Genomic DNA, 26,488 nt, shown 5'->3' with positions numbered 1-26,488 from the left:
TTGGCATCCATGTTGCCATGGTCTAAAAAAAAAAAAGACAATTACTATAAACTGTAAATATTCAAAACTTATCTCACATATATTTCTGCCACATGAAGAAATCAGTACCATATACGATCCTATTAAAGTTGCAGCTCAAAACATTGACTGCCCTTTTTTTGCATAAAAAAGGTGCCAGAGCCTGGGTTTGGCAGGTACAGCTCACCTTAACATGTATGTAAAAAAAAAAAAAACACAGTCCTAATTGTGGATAAAGTTAGTTTGGATGACAAGGAATTCCAAAATCTTAAGACATGACCTACTGTATAAAGCATACACTTTAATGTTAACAGTTCAAATAAAAATACAATAAATTCAGAGCAGCAAAGAAAAAGCACCTAGTAACAAATCAGGTAGAACTACCAGTCAAGTCTCCATTTCCGCTGTGCTGCTTGTCACCTCTGGGGTGGACAGGTGCTCCAGTTCATAGCCGCCATCCTTAGTCACATGACATGTCTGCGAGCCTTTTTTGTGTGTCAGAATACGCTGTAACTGGTGGTCAGCATAAGCAGGCTTTTCAGTCAGTGGGCCTGCTGGAATCTCCATGCTGAGGATATCTCCCACCATGTAGGGCTTCAACCAGCCGACAAGTGGCGTACTGCCTGGGGTGTAGTGGGTCTGTTTGTTGTAGAACAAGACGCCATCTACCTGCAAAGCAAAACTGATTAATCAGCACAATAGGAAAAGTATGGGACGCTCAGAACAGGCACAATGCTTTGAATGAAAATAAGCCCTTGTATCCAAAGAAGCAGCTTTTACACAGGCTGAACAAATTAACAGCGCATCCTTCACATTTATAGCTTTGTATAAAATACTTTCAAATACCCTCACTTACTCAAAGTCTACTGCTGAAAAAGGGCGTATTTACTTTTGCACATTTTAACTTTCTCCTTTTGCCTCATTCATAATGTAGCTTTAGCAAAAATATGGCTCCATATCTTAAGATGGGAACTAGCTGTGGTTTAACTGATCTCTGCCAGAAAAATAAATAAGTAGATAAATAGCCATTATGCCTATATCCTCTCCTACACTGAACAATCGGGTACTATTCAAAAAGACTTATCGAAGCATAAGCGAACTGCCAGGCTTTATAGCATGATTATGAAAGGCTGTTTTTTGCTTCACTTACCATTTTTGCCTGTACAATTACATGCTACTATCGTAGTTTGGAACTTAACTTCTTGCTTGCATACAGTTACTAACATGAGGCCAGAGTATGTCTGTGTGTGAGTGACACAGCTAACTAACCATTCCCCACTGATATCTGAAAATCAAGTATGTCAAGTCAGAGAGATGCTTCTACTGTAGGTGAGTGTGGCTCTGCTTTAAATGGTACAGGCGCTGTTTGGCACAAAGTAATGAATGATTATTGTAACCAGACAAAGTGATTCCTTCTCCATCCAGGCAATATCATATCATCACACCGGCCCATTTTTTTTCCTACTTCTTCTCTATGACTGTTTTCCCTTTGACTTCTAGAACAAATGTAGTTTAAACCGCTTCTTCTCAAACCAATATTTCACTAAGGAAGGGACACAAGCGACTAAGACCGCCAACATGCAGAGGCCGAGCTGTTTTTTCCCAGTCTACAGATGACCTCCAGGTCAAACTGGATGTAACCAAAATAAAAAGGGGCGTAGGGGAGGCAGAGATGCACAAGTCCATACAAGGATAAGAACATCGGAATGTGTAGGCTGACAAACAGACGTCTTGCAGGTCCTCGGTTGTTGTCTTCAGTAAAGAAATACACACCACAAGAAATGATGACTCCAGGATGCTGAGGGTAACACACTTTTTAGTCATCTTCCATCCAATGTGTGCATTCTTTTGCCCAATTTAACAGTTTCTTTTTATTATTTTTTATTTTTCTTGTGGCTTTTTTATATAAATTAAGAGATACAAACATTGAGTAACATTAAAAAAAAGAAAAGTTATGCAATTAAGGCAGGTTATATTTTTATCAAAGGGCTATAAGAAAAAAAATAGGTTATTTGAATTAGTATAAGTAAAATTGGATATTTTAACACATTGTATTACAATTTACATTTATTCAGATTCGTACTCCAGTAATCCAATAATTGCCCCCGACTCCAAAGCTCTGATTATTTCTTGTTTATTCGGTTTGCACACTAAGGATCTCATTTTAACCCTCACATTGCATCTAATGGCAAACAAGTCTTACATGTAGGTGGCCGATGGTCCAACTTGAAATTTCTGAAATACTATATAGCCCGTATTTTATCAGGAAGAGGTTTTGTAATTGAGGAGATGGCAACCCAAAAACTGTGTGGCTGAGTTGATCTTAATGACATTTTGCATATATAATAAAGCTGAACCAAATCCAGACTACATGATGCTTCAAGAATGGAACTGGATGAGAATGGTTACAAGAGAGAGAAGGGAAGGGGCAAAAGAAAATGCATCAATTCAAAATGACAGAGTCAAAGTTGATTACATTTTACAATGGTATTACTACCGATACTTTGCTTTGAGGGACCTACAAAAGTCCCAATAAGAAATGGAAATCAGTGGCATATTATTGGGATAGACAAAACTAAAACTGCATTAACGTGTCAAAACAATTCAGCTCAGGATAAGGAATGTCACATATTATTTAGATTTGTCTCAACTTGCAGTGAAAACTACATTCCACGTCAGTGATTCAATAGAAATCACGGGGTCTGTGTGTAGAGTGTGATGTGGGGAACAGTAAAACATCACTCAAAACCAGCTATGTTTACTTACACATTACTGTTCATGCATTTTAAAATACAGGCTTGTATTTGTAACGGGAGGCCCAACTCCAAAAAAGCCATGCATTACTCACACAGACAAGTGAACATTCATGATATTTTGCATGCATGTTGAGTTAACCCAACTTAACACACAATTTGTGGAGTTTCAAACTTTTCCTCATGGACATCGACTGGTTCAATAGAGGGATCAACAATTAAAACAGCAGTCTCAAAAATGTGTCAATGCTCCAATCATTCAACAAATCATCCAGTTAATGAATGTGGGACTAAACACATGAATGTGAATGTGCAGTAACCCAGGAAATACAAAGACGTAACACTCATGGTTCCAAGCCAGCAAGGAGTTGCCAATATTATGGAATCCACTCATACATAAAAGTATCAACTCATGAGAGCAGAGAAAGTGACAGAGGCAGTGTAGATGGCAGAAGTGACAGTCAGCAATGCAAAAGGGTCAACATTTGTTACAAAAAAATAAATTGCTTTTCTAACTTAACCCCTTTTGCAAATATACCTGGGCAACGCCATCCACTTCAGCTACAGTAGTTACAAAATAAAATATGGATATTCTAAAGGTACGAAGCCTGCAGTGCACACATTTATTTGCAAACTTTATTTTAGTTGCCAGCTACTCCATAATTGGACTTTCTACACTTTATTTTTCTCTGGCCTATCATTAAGTTGAGTTACACCCTGTGTCTAAAATTCATAGCATGTATCACATTTGACAGTCGGCATTAAGTATTTTTTCCAAGGGACATTAACAATACTGCATCTTACCTGAAAAGTGTACTTCTCAGCCAAGGCCTGGAATATGGCCTCTGATGTGCACAATACATTCTGAAGTCTGACAAAGTGAAACTGCAAAGTAATATTTAAGAGATAAACTGCAAACTTGCCACACAAACATGAATTACAATTTTAGTATCTGGTCTGCAGCAATAAACAATACTGTAGATCTTCAGTCATTGCTGATAAGATGACTGATTGTTGTCCACAAGCTTGAACACAGACATTTTATCAGATGAAGATCTCACTCGCAAACCACAAAACAAAAAAGTAGTGAATGACCTGCTACTAGTGTAACCTTAACTTACATGAGCCCCCTAAAATAAATGAAGACTTGGCTATTTACTCACAAAATAAAATACACTTGAACTGCTAACACAATTACATTCGACTCTACAGCAACTCCTTATGTCCTACTGCTCAACCTTTTTCTAAGTTCTCTTAGCTGTACCAGGGCCATTTTAACACTATCTCCAGCAAACAGTGCTTGGCTGAGCGCCTGGTTTGAAGGTGTTTTGATATTCAGTAGTAACACCTGCTTTAGTGCTTACCCACACCAAAAATATGGAGGAAATGATTATAGTGGCAAGTATTCTTTTTTCTACATTTTTTAGACTCATTTTGTATTTTTTTTTCTATGTTTTGTTTTTATAATACCAGGTATTACTAGCTTGTTGTACTTTATCTATATGCTTTCTTGGTGGCATGCTGTCACAGTGATGCTGCTAGGACAGACTCCATCCTCCTGCAAACCACATTTTGATTACACAGATTTAAGATTGTTGTATACTTTCTGGTTCCATACTGAACACTCATTAGCTGAAACTGCAATAGCTGCTTACACTTCATCCACAGTCAGTTGCACTTTTGATTCCACTGTGCAAAAAAGTGAATACTGCACAAAACATAACCACTCGCAAGCAAGTGCTTAAAAACCGTGCTAGGCATTAAAAAATATTTTAACCATAAAAGTAAACTGTTTTGATTTCAAAACCAAGTCAGTGACTACATTCTCTGCAATTCGATGTTTATGAAATCACAATTACTGTGGGTTCCACCAATAGAACCAAGTCAGTGAAAATTTAGAAGAATAATCTTGCAAATTAAACAGAAATTACTCTTGCTCTTGGGGGGAAATGGAAAATCAGCCCATGGGCTATACAGCACACACCAAATGCAAAGAAAAGCCAAGTTTTACTGTACTGGGGTTAGTTGACACCTAGTCAACCACAAAAGTAGTACTTGAAGAAATAAAGCACCATTTGGTGTCACATTTCAGAGACATGCATTAATGTGCTCAGAAGGGACTTGTATAAGTAGCAGTGTGCAATGATAGAACTTTGAATTCTGCCTACCGGATTACTCTTAGTTATTTCTTCAAGTTTTCCTTCTTCTTCTTCAACCTTTGACTGGAGCCAATAGAACCTAAAATCAGTCTGGGGCAAGGTAAAGAAACAAGTTGACTGACGACAAAACCTATTTCACTCACTATGATGAACACACATTTAATATTGAGAAAAAAAGAGAGTGTCAAGTTAGCCACAGGCTTTCATCCAGTCAGCTTAAGGCAGGTACCTCATTTTACATGGAAAGCAATCACCATCATAGACTGGGAAAGGTCTGATTCTAATTACTACATGTCACTGTTCATATTTTGCTTCTATTCATTCTTACCAGTTACTAAGCTAACCATCCATCCATCCATTTTCCAACCCGCTGAATCCGAACACAGGGTCACGGGGGGTCTGCTGGAGCCAATCCCAGCCAACACAGGGCACAAGGCAGGAACCAATCCAGGGCAGAGTGCCAACCCACCGCAGAAGCTAACCATCTCATTTTTAAACCTGTGGTCACACTCCTGTGGGATAGTGATGAGTGAGTTTGGGGAAATCACAGGACGGTCATGGCTATAACTATAAACTTACTTTATTTTCCACCCATGATGTTATCTTAAATATCTTATATATGTTTTTGTGCTTTGATTACACAATGAACACAAATATTTCCATAACTAGACTACAGTACTCAATCTTTTTTTCCTAGACAAAACAAATAAGACAACATAAATGTCTGAAGTTTGACTACCTGTGCAGGGTTTAGCTTTTGGTTTATCCCATTAAATTTGAAGCAACGAATCCTATGACATAATCTGAGATATTTAAGCAGGGAATTGTTTTCGTCAGCATGTATGAATGGTACACCGGTTTTGATCTTTAAATAAAAATAGGTTCTATTAAATTTTATAAAGCATCTGGTAAGCTAAAAAATCAGTTACCTTGCCTGTCTGTCTACAACAAATGTTTTGCAAGATAATAAAAGAATCCCAGTTTTCAACCCACACTTATTGTCCTAAAAGAAACTATGATGATTGCTACAGAATATTATAAAGTAAAATCAACTATATTTTGAAAAAAATCATACATTGTACAGGTCTCAAACATACTTAATAATAATAATAATAGATTTTATTTATATCGCGCTTTATATTTAACAATCTCAAAGTGCTACAAAAGAAGAATAAAATTAACAAACAAAAAAATCTATAGAAATAATTTAACAGAAAGCCTTTCTAAAAAGATACGTTTTTAGGCTTTGTTTGAAGGCATCAATCGACTGTGGGGCTCTCAAGTAGTCGGGGAGGGAATTCCACAGCCTCGGCGCCACCGAAGAAAAGGCTCTATCACCCATACTGCTAAGTTTAGTTCTGGGAACTTGAAGAGTGTTGGTATGCACAGAGCGGAGGGTGCGTGAGGAAGTATGAGGGATAAGGAGTTCCTGTAAATACAGGGGAGCAGATCCATAAATGCACTGATGGGTAAGGAGGGAAACCTTGTACTCAATTCTAAGTGGTACAGGGAGCCAGTGAAGGGTTTTCAGGATAGGAGTGATGTGGTCATGCTTTCGCACCCTCATCAGGATCCTGGCAGCGCCATTACTTCCATGGTTACAACTTTAACCAAGTAGTCTCCTCTCAGATTACACTTAGTCATAGTACATTCTTATCTTTTTGATCTGTCTGGTATTCAAGCACATGTGCACAAAATGCATGCAGTAACCTGCACAAACTCCCATTTGTTTTCAACTTTTAACTGTTTAACAAGCCACAGAGGAGAAAACTGGTGAATAAAGCAAAAAAACAGAAAATCTCAGAGGATCCAAACTGTGTAATCAAGAGTCAAATGCAGAGTTAGTGCATTTGTTAAAGAAACAGCATCCTTTGATTATACCAATTACTGGATACACTGTTAAAGCGGTGTGCTCCAGGAGTTGATTACTGTTCTTGGTACGTATAACATACCACCATGAGGGAACCAATAACCCAGATAATTAGGTAACAGGGACTTTAATGTTCTCCTATAATTGCAGTTCAGTGAAGATCGTCTAAGGGATGACTGTGCCCAATCCACAGATTTCTAAAAAAAAACAGTAGGTGAAGGGGCATTTCTTTTTACCAATTCCCTGACATGCTACTTTATGCTTTGTCAGTGCTAATTTATGTACATTTTTTCCCCCCCAGAGTGTTTAATTCTATAAGAGTACTTATGGCACAACCTGAAAGTAATGCATTTAAAGAATATCATGTTTACCCTACAAGGCTCATCACATTGCTCAGAAGTACATACCGGGCAGTCATAAACTGGATGCCCTCTCCAGCACATGAGGTCTAAAATGTAGTATGTTCTGTCCACATCACTGAAGATACAATCAAGAATTGTGTAATCTAAAAAAAGTTGATTTAGAGAGTGAAATATATATATATTGTGCAGCAGACAACATTAGACATAACACTGCAGAGCAAGGACAGCAGAAACAGCAAGCCAAGTTAAGTCATTTGCTCAAAATCATCACTTCACTGGAGTTATTTACCTTTTCCCATATTTGAATTGTGATGGCTGCCACCTGGCAATGCAGAAGGGAATCTGTTCACACAGTAACCGTTTTTTGCATAGGCTGCTGTGGACCCCTAAAAATAAAGAATACAACAGAAAAAACAGACCGCTGTGAGATGATCTTGACAGGCCTGAGTCTCCTTGGAATGGAACCACTGTGGTGCCCAAGTAGAAGAGCAATGTCAGGTTGAAACTTCCCACTAGGGAGAATTCCTCAAGAAGAACATTAATTTGAATTTTCTAAATGTAGTGCTGTGTTACAACTGTTCCTGTTTTTTTTTTTTTCCTTTTTAAAAATAAATGAATCAGGGCTTGACTCTTGCTTATAACTGAACATGTCTCCAGCAAGGAGCTGCTCAGGATGTCACTCCCACACTCTTGAGTAGTCCCCTCTGTGTCAGCAGAGGAGAGTAATGAAAGATACTATACTCGTAAAACAAATCTAGAGAAAAGCAGCATATAGCCGATGTCATACTACACGACTTCTAGTCAGGGGGTACATCAAACTGATGAATGCAGTTGCTGCTCAGACTGCCGGAGTATGTTAATTTATATGACTAGAAATTACAGAGGATGTTGGATTACCTGACTGTGTTATGACTTTTAAGTACAGCTTCACATTTGCAAAGTATAGCAAGCTTGCCCCTTTTTCTAACTGGCAAAAATGTTTACAAGTTTACAGGTATGGCAGGTTTAGCCATAATCTCTTTTCCTTCCTGTCATGGTACATAAAACACAAGACATCAGATAAATGTGTCTGTGTTCTATTTGCAAGGTCCAAAACACCCACGTTAGATGTTTCTTGTCCCTGCATTGTATGCGTTGTACTTCCAGGTGGGTAGTCATTGGTTGTCAGCTGTAATGCATACAGTGCCTGTCCTTGCAACTTAAGACAAAAATCAAACCCGTTTGTCGGGGCGAGTTGAGGACTAGCTAGACTAACTACACTACAGCAGTCATGAGACTGTATCATGATTGCCCCAAACTAGTTAAGATAATGTAAAGGACCTATTAACTGAAAATCGCTGGAAAACTCACATAATGTGCTATAGCTTTAAGGGAAATTGCTCAATATTCTTCACTTTATTTTCTAACTTACTTATCCATTTCAGGATCACAAAAACCATGTAAACCAATCCAAATGTTTGGGGGCAAATTCAGACACACTCCACTCTCTCTCATACCAACACAATTTACCAATTGACCTGACCAGCTTGGTTTTGGGATGTGGAGAGATAACCAACAACATACAAAGGGGAAAAAGTAAAAAGGCAATGTCCATTCCAGGTTTCAGACCTAGACCTCTGGAGCCGTAAGGCAGCAGTGCTAAACACTGTCCCATTCAAAAATTTCCAGCTGTATGCAAAAGAAAAATTAACAAGCTACTATAATAAAAAGAAGTGTCCCTGGGTGGTGATTCAACTGATTTGTGTATTTGATTGCTGCTGAAAAAGTCTGAAAAATTAGTCACCTCTGATTCAGAAGTCAAAATTTACAGTTTGAAATAATCAAAAAGGAGACTTTATGAAGAAAAATTTAAAAATAGTCCACAAGGCATAATTATTACACTGTTATTCTACAAGCATGTGTACATAGAGCTTCATGAAACATTATGAAAAAGTGCTCTGCTGGATGAAATGCTAGTTTTCTAAAGCCCAGGCCTTTTACATCACAATACAACTCTTTTATCATTAACACCTGACAACAGTACTTGATATTACACAAAAAATGTAAATTAATACACCTAACACGATTAGCATATGTGGAATATTATTTTTTGATATACAATTCTTGTGAAAAGCTATATTGTGAAACAGTCATGAGGTACTTCAGTTCATTCCTCATCTGTAATTAAAGGCTGGTCCCCCAAATACCAGACCCCCCTTTATCAAGTGCACAGAATACTCAAAAACAAAGAATGCATATTACGAGTACCTTAGATGCTACAATAAGACACCTTTTTCCAACAGGACAGACTACCATCATCCACTCCGAAGCCAAGTCATGGGGCACATCTACGAGCCATTCTGACAGCATCAGCTGAGGAGAAATTAATTTCAGTAAATATAGTGCATTTTTCAAAATGTGGATAACACAAAGAGGGAAAGTTTGCTCTGAATTTAATCAGGTAAGTAAAGGGTAACAGAGGAGCATACATAGCTATATAGAATTTAATTCAGTTTTGGTATGTTGTGGTTAATACACACAATTTAAATATTACTCTACAAAAATTGTTTTGCTTTTTTAAAGATCAAACCCCATATATTTGCTTTATGTCATACTGGTAAAATGTGTAAGGACTTCAGTGACTTTTAGTTTCTTTGAAATAATGGAAAGCTCCACTAGACAAGCCTGGGGTTACAAAGCATTTGGACATAAATTAATGCTATTAAACATATTCACGTATGAGGGCATTAAATAAGCGAAGCATGGTTTTCTGGTTTGTCTCAGGCTATAATTGCAAATCATTAGAGCTTGTTCTGAAGTTATGAACTATTTGGAAGTATTATACCACATTTTTGTTTTCCAGAAATGTTTAAATAAAACAAATGACACTTCAAGATTATTCATGGTTATTAAATAATATGTCACTTTATTAACTACATCTAATGATGAGCTTGTGCATATTTGTCCTTTGAACATGGAGAATTTGTCAAAAAGGTGACAACAACAATGGCAATTTGCTTTAAATTATTTGTTTGTTTGTAGACCTCTAATCTAGGAGTGTACAATAAACTTTATGATCCAGGGTAGTGAATGAAATTCTTTGTGCTGTATGTATTTTGACCAAAAAAAAAATACTGATATGCTAAAAATTAGCAGAAAACCTATTAACTCATTTAAAAGTAAAGCATGTTCTATCAAAGGAAGAAATTAGATTTTCTGTCAGTATATCATTGTCATAAAGATAATGCCTTGGTGTATGGACTTGTGTGTGTAATACATAGGCTCACGTGCAGTTCAACAGGATTAGTGCGTTGATGCACACAGGAAGAGAAGACAGGAAAAAGTTGTGTCTTGAGCTGTGTGTGCTTGGTGGCAGCAAGAGAGAGAGAGAGAGAAAAGGAAGCTGTACTTGTAGAGGTTCAAGAGTGAATAGCTGCTATCAAATCCACTGCAGTAGCAGAGTGTTAACATATGTTAACAAGGATGAGACATACCCTCATACACAATTAATCAGTACTACACTTGTTACTTTAAAAAAAATGTTTAACTTATCCAGTAATCTATTTGTACATATATTTATATCTACCAAAACCATCAGAGTTTTAATTATACCATGATGTGGATTTTCAGCCATACTGCCCACTCCTAAACTAATCTAAATAGTTGTTACCATCTCACTCAACACATGCCTGACAGGTTTCAATTATTGTTACTGTAAAACCTGTGGCCGCCTGACTAAATGGATAGTACATTGCTATTAGGCAAATGACCCAATTAATAAATAATGTTCAGATAACCTGTAGTAGTCAATCTAAAAGTCATTTGAGCTGGTGCTCCCATCAATGAAACCGACGTTTATGCTTCAAGTGAACAAATGTGCGACTTGGTCGAGACTACATAGGATCAGTTGTGCATATTGGTGTGCCTCCATTGGACTTCTTTTGCATTAATTGATAGTTGTCTGACTCTACCCTTACTCTGGGAGAGTTGTGTCTTTCTCCTTTTTTATTAAGGACCTGTTTTTGACACTGCAGAGCATGAACATCTTTGCACATTTGCTCACTAGTATGCTACACTTAAAACCATTTAAAGCTTATTATTACTCCTGAACTGCACACAAACACAAATTACCATGAAGTACTTACAGTATGCGCTTTAAACAGCACTTTTGACTTAGCAGTAACAACTACATAGGAAAGGGTACCTAATAAAGTGGCTACTCAAAGCAGTACTTAACATACTGAAAACGGTAGAAAACCACACTCCCCATCTAAGGTACCCATGGAAATGCAGGATGACTAAGTAGTCAGTTTTTCATAATTGCACCACAGAAAATATCTTGCCTGCAGACATTTTGTGATCTGGTGTCATAAGCACACAAGTCAGACCAGCCATCCTACACTTGTGGTATTTCCCCCAAAATTCACTCCCTCTAATATGCACTTGGCTTAGTTAATTTACATGAGAAATTATTATAATAAAAAGCCAGTACTAGATTACAACAATTCAAGCAGCTTGGACAAAAACTGTTTTCTCCTAAACAGGCTGGCAGATGGTACTGCAGCATCACAATCTATACCAGCAGTTCTCCCACCACTTGTTAAAGCAATTTCCTTGTATTATTTAGGAGGACAGGCACAATAAGAACTCAAACATAAATGTAATATATTCCCCAATAAATAATATTAAACAAACATAATAAAACCTAAACCAGAACGTCACATTTATTTGAGGCCAAATTTTGTGTAACTGGTATCTGCGCTAAGTAAGATTCAGGAGGAATAATGCAAGTCAGCTAAACAATGCCAAGTAACAACCTTCTGCATGCCTTCTGGGGCTAACCTGATTGCCATAGTGTTTTGGCAGTTTCTTCTCTTGCTTCATTTCCACATCATTTGTGGACTCATCTTGCACTTTCTTATCTTCATCATGATCTTCATCCTCATTCTCTTCCCAGTTACCATCGGCCAGCTGCCTTGCATGGTTGATATAATTTAACCGTTTCCTAAAATGAAAATAAGGTATTGAAAGAATGAGGAGAAAAAAAAGATTGTCGTGCATATCTAACACAATCTGTGCTGAACACAACACTTCTCACAAGCTATAGAATCCTCAGTCAGTGACTATATAAGGGGTTAATTCTGGCAACAAACAGGTTTACTCAGTGACTCCTCCAAGTTGCAAGATCTTCACTACTTAATGTTTAACTTGAGTTTTCAGAAATCCAGGTCACTGAGTGGTTATCTGCCACACAACTGAGGCTAAGGATCTGTGCTGGTATCCAGAAGGTTGCCGGTTCGAATCCCCGTCACTGCCAAAAGAGATCCTACTGGGCCCTTGCTCAAGGGGCGCTGTACAATGGCTGACCCAAGGGATATGCGAAAACTAACAAATTCCTAATACAAGAAATTGTACAAGGTGAAATAAAGAACAAAAACAAAAAAAAAACTGCATACGAGAACAAACACATCAGAGTCTGTACTTTGGGAAGCAAAACACCTTCTTCCATAAATACAAGGTAATCACCAGGGTTCGCTGTAACAGTAAAAAGATAATTTCAGTATTCTGCTGGCCTTAGAGGCAAAGTCAAATAAAAAGCATTATGTTAAACAGGCAAATAAAAAGAAAAGGTTAAATGGGCAAAAGAACACAGCCATTGGGTGGAAGAGGCCTAGAAATGTGTACTGTATTATAACCAGCATCCTGAGGACACATTTTTTTTCTCAGAATATACACTCTGGTGTCCTTATAGTCGTATACAGTGGTGCATCTGGGCCTTCCCCTTCTTGTTCTATCCTGGTTAGATCCATTCTTCTCTCTAAGACAGTTTTTAACACCTTTGCATGAAATCATCAATTTCTTGGTAATCCGTTGCATGGAATAAACTTCATTCTGCAAAACGACTGACCGGTTACTAGCGAGAGCTGTTTCACTTTGGCCATTTTTGAACCCAGAACTGAATTTTAGCAATGTTATACTTGCCACCCAAGTAAACAGAACAACATGTTTCAGTGGTACTAATGCAACTTCAACGGTTTCTCTAATAACCAATCAGCAACTAATTACAATAAGCTATGGGAGTTGAGCGTAAAGACACTGAACAGAATGGCTGCTGAAAATGTGGCTTCAGGTTTTAATCTATTACTCACATACGCCTACAATCATATCAATCAGTAATAGCAATTAAAAACCACTAGTAATGTCTTGGCTATACTTTTAAATCAATTTCATGGTATATTGATAAAAAGGTATCAATTTCTATTAAAAACATGAACATTTGTGGGTTTGTCCATATTTTTGACTGGCAGTGTAAAATTGACATTGATGGAAGCCAGAGCAATACAAACTGGATTCTGCGTCCACATTGCTCTGCATGGATTTCTTGTAAATTAAGCACACAGAATAGAATGTCTTTGGCTGCAATTAAAAAAAACAATACTTTGCAATAGAAATCTAGTAAATACTGCACATTGTGTTAACTAGAGAAGACCAGTACATGTGCATTCATCTTCTGCACTGGTGCTTATTTGCCTTGGAATGGAAAGGAACACGAGAAGCAACTGCATTCATTCTACAAGATTCATCATACAAATTCACTACTACCATTCAGCTACTCACAATTTCTGAAGCTCAAGGAACTTTCTTCTGCGTTCATCTTGATCCAGTACACTGTATTTGGATTTGTATTGAGACAGACGGGGGTGTGGAGCAGATGTGCTGTTGAGCTCTTGAGAAATGGAGAAGCTGCCTGCCAAGGCTTGGCTAAGTTCATCCATTGTACCATCTACATAAAACAGAAAAAAGTGTCAATCATCAAGGCCTTCAGTGTGGGATCAAAAAGGAAGGTGAATGAAAAATTCATTACAGATGAACGATGTCCAGTGGCACGGTACCACAGTGTTTAGCAGAGCTGCTTCACAGACCCAGTGGCCTGGGCTTGAATGTTCTCTCCCTATGTCTGTGTAGATGTTTCCTCCCACATCCCCAAAGATGTGGTGGTTAGCAATTGCAACTTGGCTCCTGTGTATCCTGGCCTTTTCCTGCCATGCACTCAGTGTTCCAGGGAAAGGCTCAGGCTACCTGTAACTCTGAATTGAATTAAAAATACCTGAGAATGAATGGAATTAATGGCTTCCTTCCAGAGTAAAGTTTCTTTGAACAACAGAGTACTTGTGAAAATATGTGCTCTGGCATCTGACTTTTTACAAAGCCTATTTCAACAACTGACTTTGTGTATGAAAAACTGTTTTTATTTTCTATGCTGCAAAACATTTGCTTTATCATTCATTAACATGGGATATCTAGAATGAATGACTTTGTAAAAAAACATCACTGGCAGAAAATGTATGGAGTAAACAAAAGTATGGAGACCATTGTAAGCCTGTCTGCAGGATGTTAATTAGCTGCAAGTAAATATTATCAACCAGTCTGGCTTTTGGTCAATGTTTCTGTTTTTGGCAGCTCACTGAGTACCCAAGACCGGATGGAAACAAATGATTTGTTTACCTGAGAGCAGAGACAAAATCTGTTAAAAGGTCTTATTTAAAAGAAAGACCCGAAAATGAAAATCAAACGCATATCATTAGAAGGCAAAGAGACAGCGTTGGAAAGGCAAGTCAGTTACCATAGGAGCACAAGTTAATGGAAAAAGAGCAGCAGAACACAGAGGCAAGCATACAAATGTCAAATCATGGAAAGCATAAAATAAGCAAAACAGTTACGTGAAAATCTTAGGTGACAAAGCAAAGCAAAATTCTATGTGAGAGAAACCAACACAAACTGAAGCTACCATAAAGAAGAAAATGTTGGAAACAAAAGTATGAGCAACTTAATTAGAACATGAAGCTCCAACTAGAACGCCTGTTACTTAGTCTCTAAATGATTAATATGTAACCGTGCACTTTCAGAAATACTACCTGTCCTTATGTTTTAAATTAAGGTTCACTTCAAGAGTTATGGGATGCACCAGTCTTGTTACTTCAATCATATAGTTTATGAGCTTTTATTTCTCCAGCCTCATCTGACATTGTTTTACCCATCTCTCAGGTTTACAGTCAACTTTTCTACCACAACTCTACCATTCTTAGCTTTCAGTCTTCTATGAGCTTACAGGACTTAAAGCCTCTGTCTATTACAATCCTCCAGACTCGCAGTTACCTTCTGTACAGCTTCTTCCATCCATGGCACACTAAAAACACTCTAGTTCCTGAGACTCCCCAACTTCTACAGTGATGAAAGTGACGTCTGTAATGAAGCTCTCTGAATGAGGAGTTTCTTCATTGGTAAAGGATACCCTTCTCAATAGCATTGTGGACAGGGCCCTCAATCAAACCAGGAGTAGACCTCATACTATTCACTCTAGGAGGAACCCCAGTTTTGTTCCTATCATTCTCCCTCTCCAACAGGTCATTAAACAAAATGTACCATTTTTCAAAACTGCTCCTTCCACAGGAGGTTTTTTTTTCCCCCCTAACACTCCCTTGATATCCTTCCATCAATCACCAAACCTTTACAAACTTATCATCCACAGCTCACTTCGCTGAGGACAGCCACATCCTCACCGGGAACTTTGAGTTGTAAAAGAAGCGGTTTCACCTGCAAACATGTCACCAATAATACTCTTCTCTCTGATCCCTCTGGTAAATTCAAAATTAAATAATGGGCCTTTTTGTTTCTAAAAAATCTTATCTACTGTATGTTTAGGGAGAGTTCAGCTATCTGCATAGGTAAAAACAAGGAGACAGCTAGCAGACCATTTCAGGGTTAGTGTTTGAGCCTTAAAATCAAAGACATTACAAAGCCTGGTGTAGATCACTCCATATCCCCTGATCATAGCCACACTGATCTCTCCCTTTATGTTCTTTCACAGGGTTTCAAACATACTTTTCAAAGGAAAACACAGAAGAAGCTAAGCTCATTCTCACCCTGGGATCACAGATTTTTCCAGGTATCAGCGAATGGCTAACTTTTTAATCTCTCCCTTCACCTTGTCTAATGGCTTTTTCTCACCTTCTTTCATCTGCCCCTTTTTCCCTTCTCACCCCTATATACTGGGTCAATATAAAGTCCTTGTTCAGTTTTAAATGATCATAACGTCAGTTTTATAAACGATAAAATGAATCTATAAAAAGACCAAGTGGAAGAATTTACTATATTTCTACAAAGATGTAATATATCCAACATAATTTATACAAATCATGATGTGATTCTGAGGTTCGTGTTCGTAAATTCAAACACTGTTGGTTCTGATCTGGTCCTGTTCCAACTTTCACTGTAGCAATTAACCCATTACGGGGTCTATCCGGCCAGGACGCTAATTTTCACGCACATGCGCCCGCATCTTTCTAGTCGCAGAACGATACGTAGCTTTGATTTGTACGCACACATTAACTTCGTCCTTACGATGCCCACGTCCGGGACATTCTGCCACCGAACACACTCGTGTCACTGGGCTCCCATTCTTTGGGTCACTCTCACGGACCGCCCGCTAGCTGTTTTCATCTCGTTATGGTGAGGCACTCGTTTCTTTGCCCAAATTTGTGTGTCCTAAGCGCCGAACTTCAGACAGATAATGTGTAGACGCATCGTAAATAAATGTTGACGACCTCTTCAACACGAGCCAAGAAGAATACCAAGAAGAGTCACTTGAATCGTGCTTGACGCTTTAGGTTTGAAACAAACAGGTTCAACTAAGTGGCTAAACAGAAAAATACAGTTGGCGAAACTTCATAAAAGGCAACTTATCACGCAGTTCATCACCACCGGTGACGTTCACGTATTAATAAAAGATATGGAAGGCGGGAGATATTGCTATAAAAAGGCTTTGTGTTGCATCGCACCTGCTGCTCAACATTCACGTAATGACCACCATTTAGCACACGCACACTACGACACACACTTCGTTCGTTACCTGAGACGGCGCCAGTACAGCCTACGGAAAGTCGTGCCTGCTGGCCGAGTATAAGTTTACCCAGAGTGACATCAGAGCGCGAGTGTGTCAGAAAGACGGGCAAGCATTATTTTTTGCGGAGTTTCACCAACGCATTTGAAATGGGTGTCATTGTCCAGGCAGATGGTTCTTTTTATCGGAAACTGTCCCCGTACCTGTCCAGCGTCTCAGGATAAGGAAACGGTCATAATTGTTCAAAAATCTCAGAATTACTCTAATTTAGTCCTACTCATAGTAGTAAGAGTGAAAGCATTTTTATCAATTTTCATAATTTAGGGAACTGCTAAAAACTTAACCTGGATTTAGCTGTCCTAACTCGATAGCAGAATGCCAGGAGATGGTGTTCTGGCAGAGATGGGCACATTGGCAGTCGTCATTATTTTTAGTCAGATCACTCTCCCATAACCTTAATCTTAACCTTAGTGCAACCTGGGTCCTTGATTTACCTCTGCTCACGTCCATAAAAAGGTTCTTCAAACTCTAGCAATGTATAAGCATAAGAACATCATACAAATTTATCACACTTGTATTGCAATAATGGTTGTCCTACCAGTTTCTTGTTCAGACAATGCCTTTATTGTCATTGAATACACAAAATCCTTCTTAGCATAGAGCTGATAACATGCTAATCTGAAATGCTAAATCGATATGAGACCTTAGTTACATGAGAGATACCTGATGGTTTTAACTCTAGGTCAGAGGCCTCCTAGGAGTTTGCATTCCAATAGACTTTAATCTTATATTAAGGCAGTTAAACAAAAAAAATACAACTGAAAAGCTTAAAATGATGAAGTATTTTTTTTAAAAAAAAAGGTTCTCCACTACAGGGTCTGCAGCTAGACACTATTGGTGCCCATTGGAGTCAATTCCACCTACTTGTGGCTCCAGGGTGGATGCTCCAGGCTGCAAAGATACATACTTGGAATGTTCTGGAAATGCTGGACAACAGTGAACCGATCTGACAGAGACAGACTAATATGCGTAACAAATCTTGTACGTTACGTGATTGATGTAGGCAGAGAAACCATGCGCTGTCAGCTGAAATGAAAGTGTTGGCAACATTGTATTTTCTTGGCCACGGATAAAAGGCAACTTTGTAATAGCAATCACCACCAAACATTTTTTTAATATTTTGCATCAAACTTTGAACGCCCTTACAATGCATGAGGTAATATGCAGGTTAATGCATTTCTCCACCGCTCCACAGGACATAATGGTAAAGCAAGCTGCATTCATGTAAACTGGCACACGCATAAAGATCATTGCCACGGGTGTGGGTGAGCACTCGTATGCGAATCTCAAACAGTATCACAATGTCAACATACAAACTGTGTTGTACTAACCAGCATATCACCTTTTGTGGAAGAAATAAATTGGAAATATATTAACGAAAGAATCTGGTCCTCAACCTGACCTCTTTGAGTCAAGAACCAGGCAGGAGGAAGCTTGTCTTTAATTTCTCTTCATGAAGACTGAGCACCTTTTACAACAATCTACTAAGGCACAGTGTGCTCAGCAGAGGTTGTCAGCAAACTGTCACAGAACAAAGATAGAAGGTCTAACTTATTGATAACTGAATTTACGTAACAGTGCTGAATTCACATTATAGTGCTGAATTAACCTTGAATATTTACTCTGATTGGTTCGTTGGCTTGCACCATCCAACATTGACTTTTGTTTGGTTCATTGGCTTACATACCCAAATAAAAGTCTCATTTATACTATATTTCTGTTGTTCTCAAACATTTCTTAAGTTCAGCTTTTACCCTTCTTTTATGAAGTTTTTTGTACATGTGACAACTGGTACCTGGAGTAAACCACCTAGGGTATTTTATCTGTTTATCAAATCATTACATTTAGTCTGTTCATGCTATTTCTAAGACAAATGCTATGTATTTCTTTTAACGTAGACTGCATACCAAAAACTATGTTACCCCTAAATAAGTGAATTACCCCTTGATGGTTCTCTTTATTCTAGCAAAATGTCACACAGGTTAGCTAAGCTTTGCATTTCATGAATCCCTGGAACATTCATATTATACTCCATAAGCCTGGGAAGGTCCAAGAAGGCAGGTGGAGATCCCCAGGATAAACAGAACCTCACAGAAAATGAAGGGGGATAACAGAGAGAGAGAGAGAGAGACGGGATTTGGTTCTGGAAGACGATTGGAAACAGTGAAAGAATAAACATGTCTTCAGGAACAGAGCAGCCATTGCTAGTTTCAGTAACCGTTATTTCACGAGATGTTTCCCGTAGCCTTAACAGCGGGCAGGTGAATGTTCTGATTATATCTGAAACTGTCCACCCTGTTCACCTGAGAGCTGTTCATACTGAGGGGGTAGTGGTTCTTCTATTGGTTTTTTGTTTTTCCCAAAGTCCACAATCAATTTGTCTTGCTGACATTCAGGATAGGTCTGCTGTGCTGACACCGGTGGTACAGACTCTCCTACTCATTGTTGTTAGAAACCAGGCCCACCACAGCTGTGTCAACAGCAAACACGATAATGATGTTAGAGTTACATATGTAGAGACATGCAGTAATATGTAGGTAGGTAGTATAACAGAGAGCTCAGAACACAGCCATGTGGAGCCCCTGTATTGAGGTTTAGGGATGAAGTGTGGTCACCTACTGCTAAATGCAGAACTAAAGTCTATAAAGAGCATTCACACATAATTCCCTCTCCTGTTGTCCAGGTAGGCACTGTATGTAAGATAAAGGTGATGGCATCACATGTGGGTCTACTGGAGCAATATGCAAACCATAATGGATCCAGTTCTTTTGGCAGTGAAGTGCATATGCAATTCTTGACTATGCTGTCAAAGCAAATCCATGTTGTAGGCAACAGTGCATTCGGATGGTAGTCATTCAGAGAAGTTAACTTGATTACATAGGTACAGGGATCATTTAAAACATTCAAAGAGCGGTACATTTTAGTTTCAGGCTACCTCCATAGGGTGAGATCAGAGTGATTCATTCCACGTAGTGCCAACCTATGCAGAGTCTATGGATGGTGTGATGTAACAGAGGGAGGCATTAAAGGCATTGCATATGACCACATAGAATGACTCTGTGGAAAGTGGGTTTCAGACTTCCTGTATAGACAGAAAACTTTTCTCAAGTAGTTCAGGAATGACTGTACTATCTCTCTTCCCTTTCTCACTCTTTGGAAGCATGATGTGTATACAATAGAATTAATTATACTGAATGTCTCTTATCTCACCCTATGGAGGTAGCCTGCTCACAAGCTCGTGCCCATCACAATGTCTCACTCTCACACCTTATTCCATGAATGTAATCTGTCTACAGGTTAGGTTGACTGTAACATTCCACTCTTTAATTTGCCAAAAGCAGTCATCTTTTGGGGTGCCACTGTCTCTACAATCTGTTCTCAATGTCACATTTTGGCATATACTGTCCGTAGACTGGCACCGAGTCTATCACCTAACTCTGTTCTGTTACTGTGGACATACAGTGGGATGCAAAAGTTTGGGCAACCTTGTTAATAGTCATTATTTTCCTGTATAAATCGTTGGTTGTTACGATAAAAAATGTCAGTTAAATATATCATATAGGAGACACACACAGTGATATTTGAGAAGTGAAATGAAGTTTATTGGATTTACAGAAAGGGTGCAATAATTGTTCAAACAAAATCAGGCAGGTGCATAAATTTGGGCACCACAAAAAAGAAATGAAATCAATATTTAGTAGATCCGCCTTTTGCAGAAATTACAGCCCCTAAACGCTTCCTGTAGGTTCCAATGAGAGTCTGGATTGTGGTTGAAGGTATTTTGGACCATTCCTCTTTACAAAACATCTCTAGTTCATTCAGGTTTGATGGCTTCTGAGCATGGACAGCTCTCTTTAACTCACACCACAGATTTTCAATTATATTCAGGTCTGGGGACTGAGATGGCCATTCCAGAACGTTGTACTTGTTCCTCTGCATGAATGCCTTAGTGGATTTTGAGCAGTGTTTCAGGTCGTTGTCTTGTTGAAAGATCCAGCCCCGGCGCAGCTTCAGCTTTGTCACTGATTCCTGGACATTGGTCTCCAGAATCTGCTGATACTGAGTGGAATCCATGCGTCCCTCAACTTTGACAAGATTCCCAGTCCCTGCACTGGCCACACAGCCCCACAGCATGATGGAACCACCACCATATTTTACTGTAGGTAGCAGGTGTTTTTCTTGGAATGCTGTGTTCTTTTTCCTCCATGCATAACGCCCTTGTTATGCCCAAATAACTCAATTTTAGTTTCATCAGTCCACAGCACCTTATTCCAAAATGAAGCTGGCTTGTCCAAATGTGCTTGAGCAGACCTCAAGCGGCTCTGTTTGTGCTGTGGGCGGAGAAAAGGCTTCCTCTGCATCACTCTCGCATACAGCATCTCCTTGTGTAAAGTGCCAATGGTTGAACGATGCACAGTGACTCCATCTGCTGCAAGATGATGTTGTAGGTCTTTGGTGCTGGTCTGTGGGTTGACTCTGACTGTTCTCACCATTCGTCGCTTCTGTCTATCCGAAATCTTTCTTGGTCTGCCACTTCGAGCCTTAACTTGAACTGAGCCTGTGGTCTTCCATTTCCTCAATATGTTCCTAACTGTGGAAACAGACAGCTTAAATCTCTGGGACAGCTTTCTGTATCCTTCCCCTAAACCATGATGGTGAACAATCTTTGTCTTCAGGTCATTTGAGAGTTGTTTTGTGACCCCCATGTTGCTACTCTTCAGAGAAAATTAAAGGAGGAGGGAAACTTACAATTGACCCCCTTAAATACTCTTTCTCATTATAGGATTCACCTGTGTATGTAGGTCAGGGGTCACTGAGCTTACCAAGCCAATTTGAGTTCCAATAAGTAGTTCTAAAAGTTTTGGAATCAATAAAATGACAATGGTGCCCAAATGTATGCACCTGCCTGATTTTGTTTGAACAAATTATTGCACACTTTCTGTAAATCCAATAAACTTCATTTCACTTCTCAAATATCACTGTGTGTGTCTCCTATATGATATATTTAACTGACATTTTTTATCGTAACAACCAACGATTTATACAGGAAAATAATGACTATTAACAAGGTTGCCCAAACTTTTGCATCCCACTGTAGCATGTGTCCATCCTGGCATTAATTATAAAGTCTCACCTTCACAGCTCACACTCTAACAACAGGCTGGCAGCGATTGTGCCATCTCATTCACCTACTTCACACTCTCAGTTTAAACAATCCACAGGCTGGCTCTCGGTTTGCCATCTCATGTTATTATACAGTATTTCAGTCTGCCCATATCCTAACTCTTCTCTAACCTAACGTGTCCATCTGTCTGCCCAGTCTGTCAGTATTTCTGTTAGGACCTCCATGTACAATAAATATCTAATCATTTTGTATATGTGGGTTTAGAAAACTGGTGGATGGATTTGAAAGTCCTCTGCGGAGCTTCATAGGTTATCAAGCGTTCAGCTGGCTTTGATTTTTCTTTAGGAAGCAAATTGTCTACACTCACCTCTTCTTGTTGTGAGTGAAGCCCAAGTTGTGTCTTCCTCTGGATTTGCCCTGCTGACACACACGCTCTCATTTAGGCCTCAGCTCTGACATAGTCGGCCTTGTCAGTTCTTGTACTTTTTGGTTCCTCTGTGTACGTTTAGGTCTTCACCATCAAAGCCACATGTAACTCTCTGGAGTGGCACTCTGCTTCATAAAAACATTTCCTTTCTAAAAGTATCACAAATGTGTAAAATTAAACTTGTAGATGAACAAAATAAAAGAAAATCATAATTAGAATGTTGTATCATGTCACATTTAAGTACACAATTTGAAAGAAGATTAATTACAATTTAACAAATTAGACAGTTTATTCAGTTTGTCATTTTCTAACCTGCTTAGTCCTGAAGAGGGTCGCGGTGGGAGCTGGAGACTATCTCAGCCAGCATAGGGCACAAGGCAAGAACAAATCATGAACAGGGTGCCAGTCCACTGCAGGGCAAACACACACTCTGACCACACACACAGTTTAGGGTTGCCAGTTCACCTGCATGTCTTTGAACTGTTGGAGGAAACACATGCAAACACGGGGAGAACACGTAAACTCCATGCAGGGAGGATGTAGGATGTGAACCCTGGTGCCCTTACTGTGAGGCTCTAGCGTTACCACTGCGCCACCATGCTAACCACCGTTTCTTCATGTATACAATATTGTTCTGAGCCAATTCCACATGAAAATATTTAGTCAATCTAATATTTTAAATATATCCAGCTTAATAAATGGATAAATGTCCATGTGTCTGTCTGTGTGCCCATCTGGATGCTATGGGTCTGTTGTTCCAATAGATGACGCATCAGTCACATTTTTAATAACAAAATGCATTGCGTTTGTCATTCCAACAGTTGGCGCATCACAAACATTAACACTTCTTTTATGAGTCTCATACCAAATGGCACATAACTGAGACATACGCATTGTATGGTGCAATGCAAACGTTAACACTGAGGTCAAGAGTAACAACTTAGATTTCAGCCCATCTTGGTTGAGTAGCACAGCTAGTGTCTAAAGAAAACTGCACTACATATTTATGGACTTACAGTACATATAACTTGTCTAGTTTTGGTCACTCCTTAGTTCTTTTGCTCCAATACTTTGTTTGGCGGCCCACGGTTTCTACTCTTTTTCTGGCATATCCTTATGACTCATCCAGCAGTAGTCCACCATCATACTGGGCTGGCACCACCATTAAAGCGAATTAGGGATCAGATCATGGATAGAAGGGGGACCCAGCCACACGGGTTTGCTACCGAACAGTCTGTTAGCGCACTAATCAGCTTAGCGAAGGGTGCAAAATAAGCCAACACCAGCACTCCTGACATCCCAGTGTTCCTTTTACCTTCATTTCATATCCGTGATATCTTCATGGAATCATTCACCCTGCTCCTCATGCACAACTCCCAAGATTTTCAGGGGGAAAATTCCAAATGCAAATCCAAAAAATGAACTTTAAGACTGATGTTGTCACGTAAATTGTTCACGTTTTTTTAAAAATTATTTGGATCTTTGGATATTGTTACTTAATAACTTCTTCATCCAGGTTGTTCATCGCACCATCAAATTCTGCAACAGAAATCAGTTTTCACTGTGGTGGGCTGGCGTCCCGTGTTGGCTGGGATTGGCTCCAGCAGACCCTCATGAGCCTGTAGTTAGGATACAGCGGGTTGGATAATTAACAGATGGATGGAAATCAATTTTCTAATATCAAATACGGCAAATGTGCCCTCTTTCCATTTAGCCTCAGACAAAGTCAGGTACTGCTGGCACAAACACATCAAACAGGCTCCATATTTTGATAGGCTTTGACCAACTGCTTCATCAAATCAAGCTTAATATGAAGCGGTGCAGGTAGCAGAACTTTGTCTGGATCCACCAAGCGAGGTCTGATGATGTTTTTGGCATCAGACTGTAGTACTTTTTTAGCCGGCCATTGCCTCTGAACCCAATGACAGTTCTTGGCTCTGCTGTCCCACTCACTGAGAAAACCTGGGACTTGTGTGAACCCTGACTGCTGACCCAGTGAGATACACAGGACTTTCAGGTCTCCACATATGAACCAATATTGCTCATTGTATATTCTCAAGGGGATTTTCACAGTTCTTGTAGTTTTCTTTCAAATTAACAGAATGAACAACAGGTGTTGATGCGTACTTGTAGTGTCATGTAGAGGTGCTCCCCTTTGGCTTCTTTTACTCAAGTCTATAGGTAGTCTTCATTCTTCTGCAATGCCAAGCATCAACACTAGGCCACTTACATCAGTAAAGTAAACCATGGATCCATCTTCCTTGAAATAAATGTGTGGATGTACTAAGTTTTTATCTTTGTAATCAGGATCCCAAGAGCACTGCAAGGTCCTTTGGGTAAACCTAGAACTCTTACTAAATCACTAAATGTGTTTTGTGAGAAAATGGTACACAATTGAGAAAAATAAGGTTCATTTTTTAAATTCAGTGCCCAAAAATATATAAAAATCATATACAATTATATATATATTTTTAATATATACCTGTGTTCTCTTCATAGTCATTGTCATTTGCTGGCTGTCTGTTTTATCTTCTGGTTGAAGAGTAAATACGCCAGTTTGAAAATTAGATAGATAGATAGATAGATAGATAGATAGATAGATAGATAGATAGATAGATAGATAGATAGATAGATAGATACTTTATTAATCCCCAAGGGGAAATTCACATACTCCAGCAGCAGCATACTGATCAGCAGCATACTAATAAAAAACAATATTAAATTAAACAGTGATAAAATTGCAGGTAAAAACAAGACTATACCTGATAACAGAAGGACACAAAGCCACTTCATCTATGTACAACTGGACTTTGCCAGAGTGACAGTGGTGGCTCTTTTTAAGACTGAACTGAAACTCCACATCCTGGTGGCAATGTGATGGCTCTACAGTGACACTATGTTGGGTGGCACTTGCTAGCAGCCGCTCAGGAAAGCAACACCACCAGAAAACGGCTCAGGTAGTTGCAGGATAGGGTGACCTCTTGTGGACCGATGAGAAAAATATTGCAGCACGGCTGCTATTGGTAAAGATTCACACACAGTACGCTGTGAAATTCATGCAAGCAGCTCCCCCCTGTGTCTGCTTTCCATTTGAGGTTAGTGGGGGCTTCGCCAGGTTCAGAAGGTTACGGTAAACACATCGCAGGGCACAAGCCCTCTTCTAGCTGATGTGCACGTATTTGAGATGTGGGAAGAAAATCAGCGTACTCCGTGAACAGCCGAAGCGGCCGGAAACTTCACATAGGCAGTGATCAGGGGTCACATTCCGTCCGGTCTCTTTAAATGAGTTGTTATGTACATTTTCGCTGCATCCGCGAAGACTCGTATTTCGATTTCCTGCATCATTATAATTGCCGACCAGACGCTGAATGGAAAAAAACAACGAATGGTGCTACTCAAGGGTGTCGGGGTTATCGGTTGTTTAACACTCGGATCTCCCCCTCGTATAAATATTAGCGAAATGATTCAATGATTTTCTCGGCATTTTCTATTCGACCATACAACAAAAAATATGCACGATATAATGAAGCAGGAACCCGAAAGGAAAAAATGTTAAAATGAATTTGTGCGATTTTCTCAAACTAATCGATAAAAGAAAAACAAAATAAAGAATTCCACATGTTGACTAATCAAAACCATACCACATTTTAGATTTCTGCTGTGACTCTAGCACGCGCCCAGTGCTCGCAGCATATTTTCTTTAATGAAGACACACATATTGCAATGATTCAAACGAAAATCTGTCTACAACTCTAGTTTATAATGGCATCAAAACTGTTGCCCAACAGCCTTTTGCCTTTAATGATTAACCTTTTGTTCTGTGAGTATTTGCTC

The 26,488-nt window shown here is 39.1% G+C and overlaps 1 protein-coding gene across 6 annotated transcripts; it reads right to left on the bottom strand.

Annotated features, from left to right (window-relative positions):
- Positions 1 to 299: 299 nt before the first annotated feature.
- On the bottom strand, positions 300 to 25,539 carry snupn (snurportin 1). 6 transcript variants are annotated; one of them, XM_039773659.1, is made up of 10 exons: positions 25,417 to 25,539; positions 22,595 to 22,803; positions 13,760 to 13,925; positions 11,984 to 12,146; positions 9,410 to 9,514; positions 7,452 to 7,548; positions 7,208 to 7,305; positions 4,940 to 5,020; positions 3,576 to 3,656; positions 300 to 687 (listed from the first exon to the last, which is right to left on the bottom strand). In XM_039773659.1, exons 3-10 carry the CDS (start codon positions 13,915 to 13,917, stop codon positions 406 to 408), a joined length of 1,065 nt encoding a protein of 354 aa, XP_039629593.1. In that variant the 5' UTR covers positions 13,918 to 13,925; positions 22,595 to 22,803; positions 25,417 to 25,539; the 3' UTR covers positions 300 to 405. The 6 variants fall into 6 exon arrangements, with proteins under 6 accessions (XP_039629593.1, XP_039629592.1, XP_039629595.1 ...); XM_039773658.1 differs by lacking the exons at positions 22,595 to 22,803; positions 25,417 to 25,539 and adding an exon at positions 17,052 to 17,157; XM_039773661.1 differs by lacking the exons at positions 22,595 to 22,803; positions 25,417 to 25,539 and adding an exon at positions 16,981 to 17,050.
- Positions 25,540 to 26,488: the final 949 nt, after the last annotated feature.

This window comes from Polypterus senegalus, chromosome 12 (genome assembly GCF_016835505.1).
Source record: "Polypterus senegalus isolate Bchr_013 chromosome 12, ASM1683550v1, whole genome shotgun sequence".
In the NCBI taxonomy this organism is placed as follows: Eukaryota; Metazoa; Chordata; class Cladistia; order Polypteriformes; family Polypteridae; genus Polypterus; species Polypterus senegalus.
Note: the sequence above shows the minus strand (reverse complement) of the source record. Positions and strands in the feature narration are given on the sequence as shown.

Coding starts and splice junctions, on each gene's coding strand:
- snupn (XM_039773656.1), bottom strand. CDS start 15,323: ATGGATGGAAGAAGCTGTACAGAAG. Junction 13,926..15,298: donor TGGAAGAAGCTGTACAGAAG/GTAACTGCGAGT, acceptor TGTTTTATGTAG/ATGGTACAATGGATGAACTT. Junction 5,021..7,207: donor ATCCAGTTTATGACTGCCCG/GTATGTACTTCT, acceptor ACCTTGCCCCAG/ACTGATTTTAGGTTCTATTG.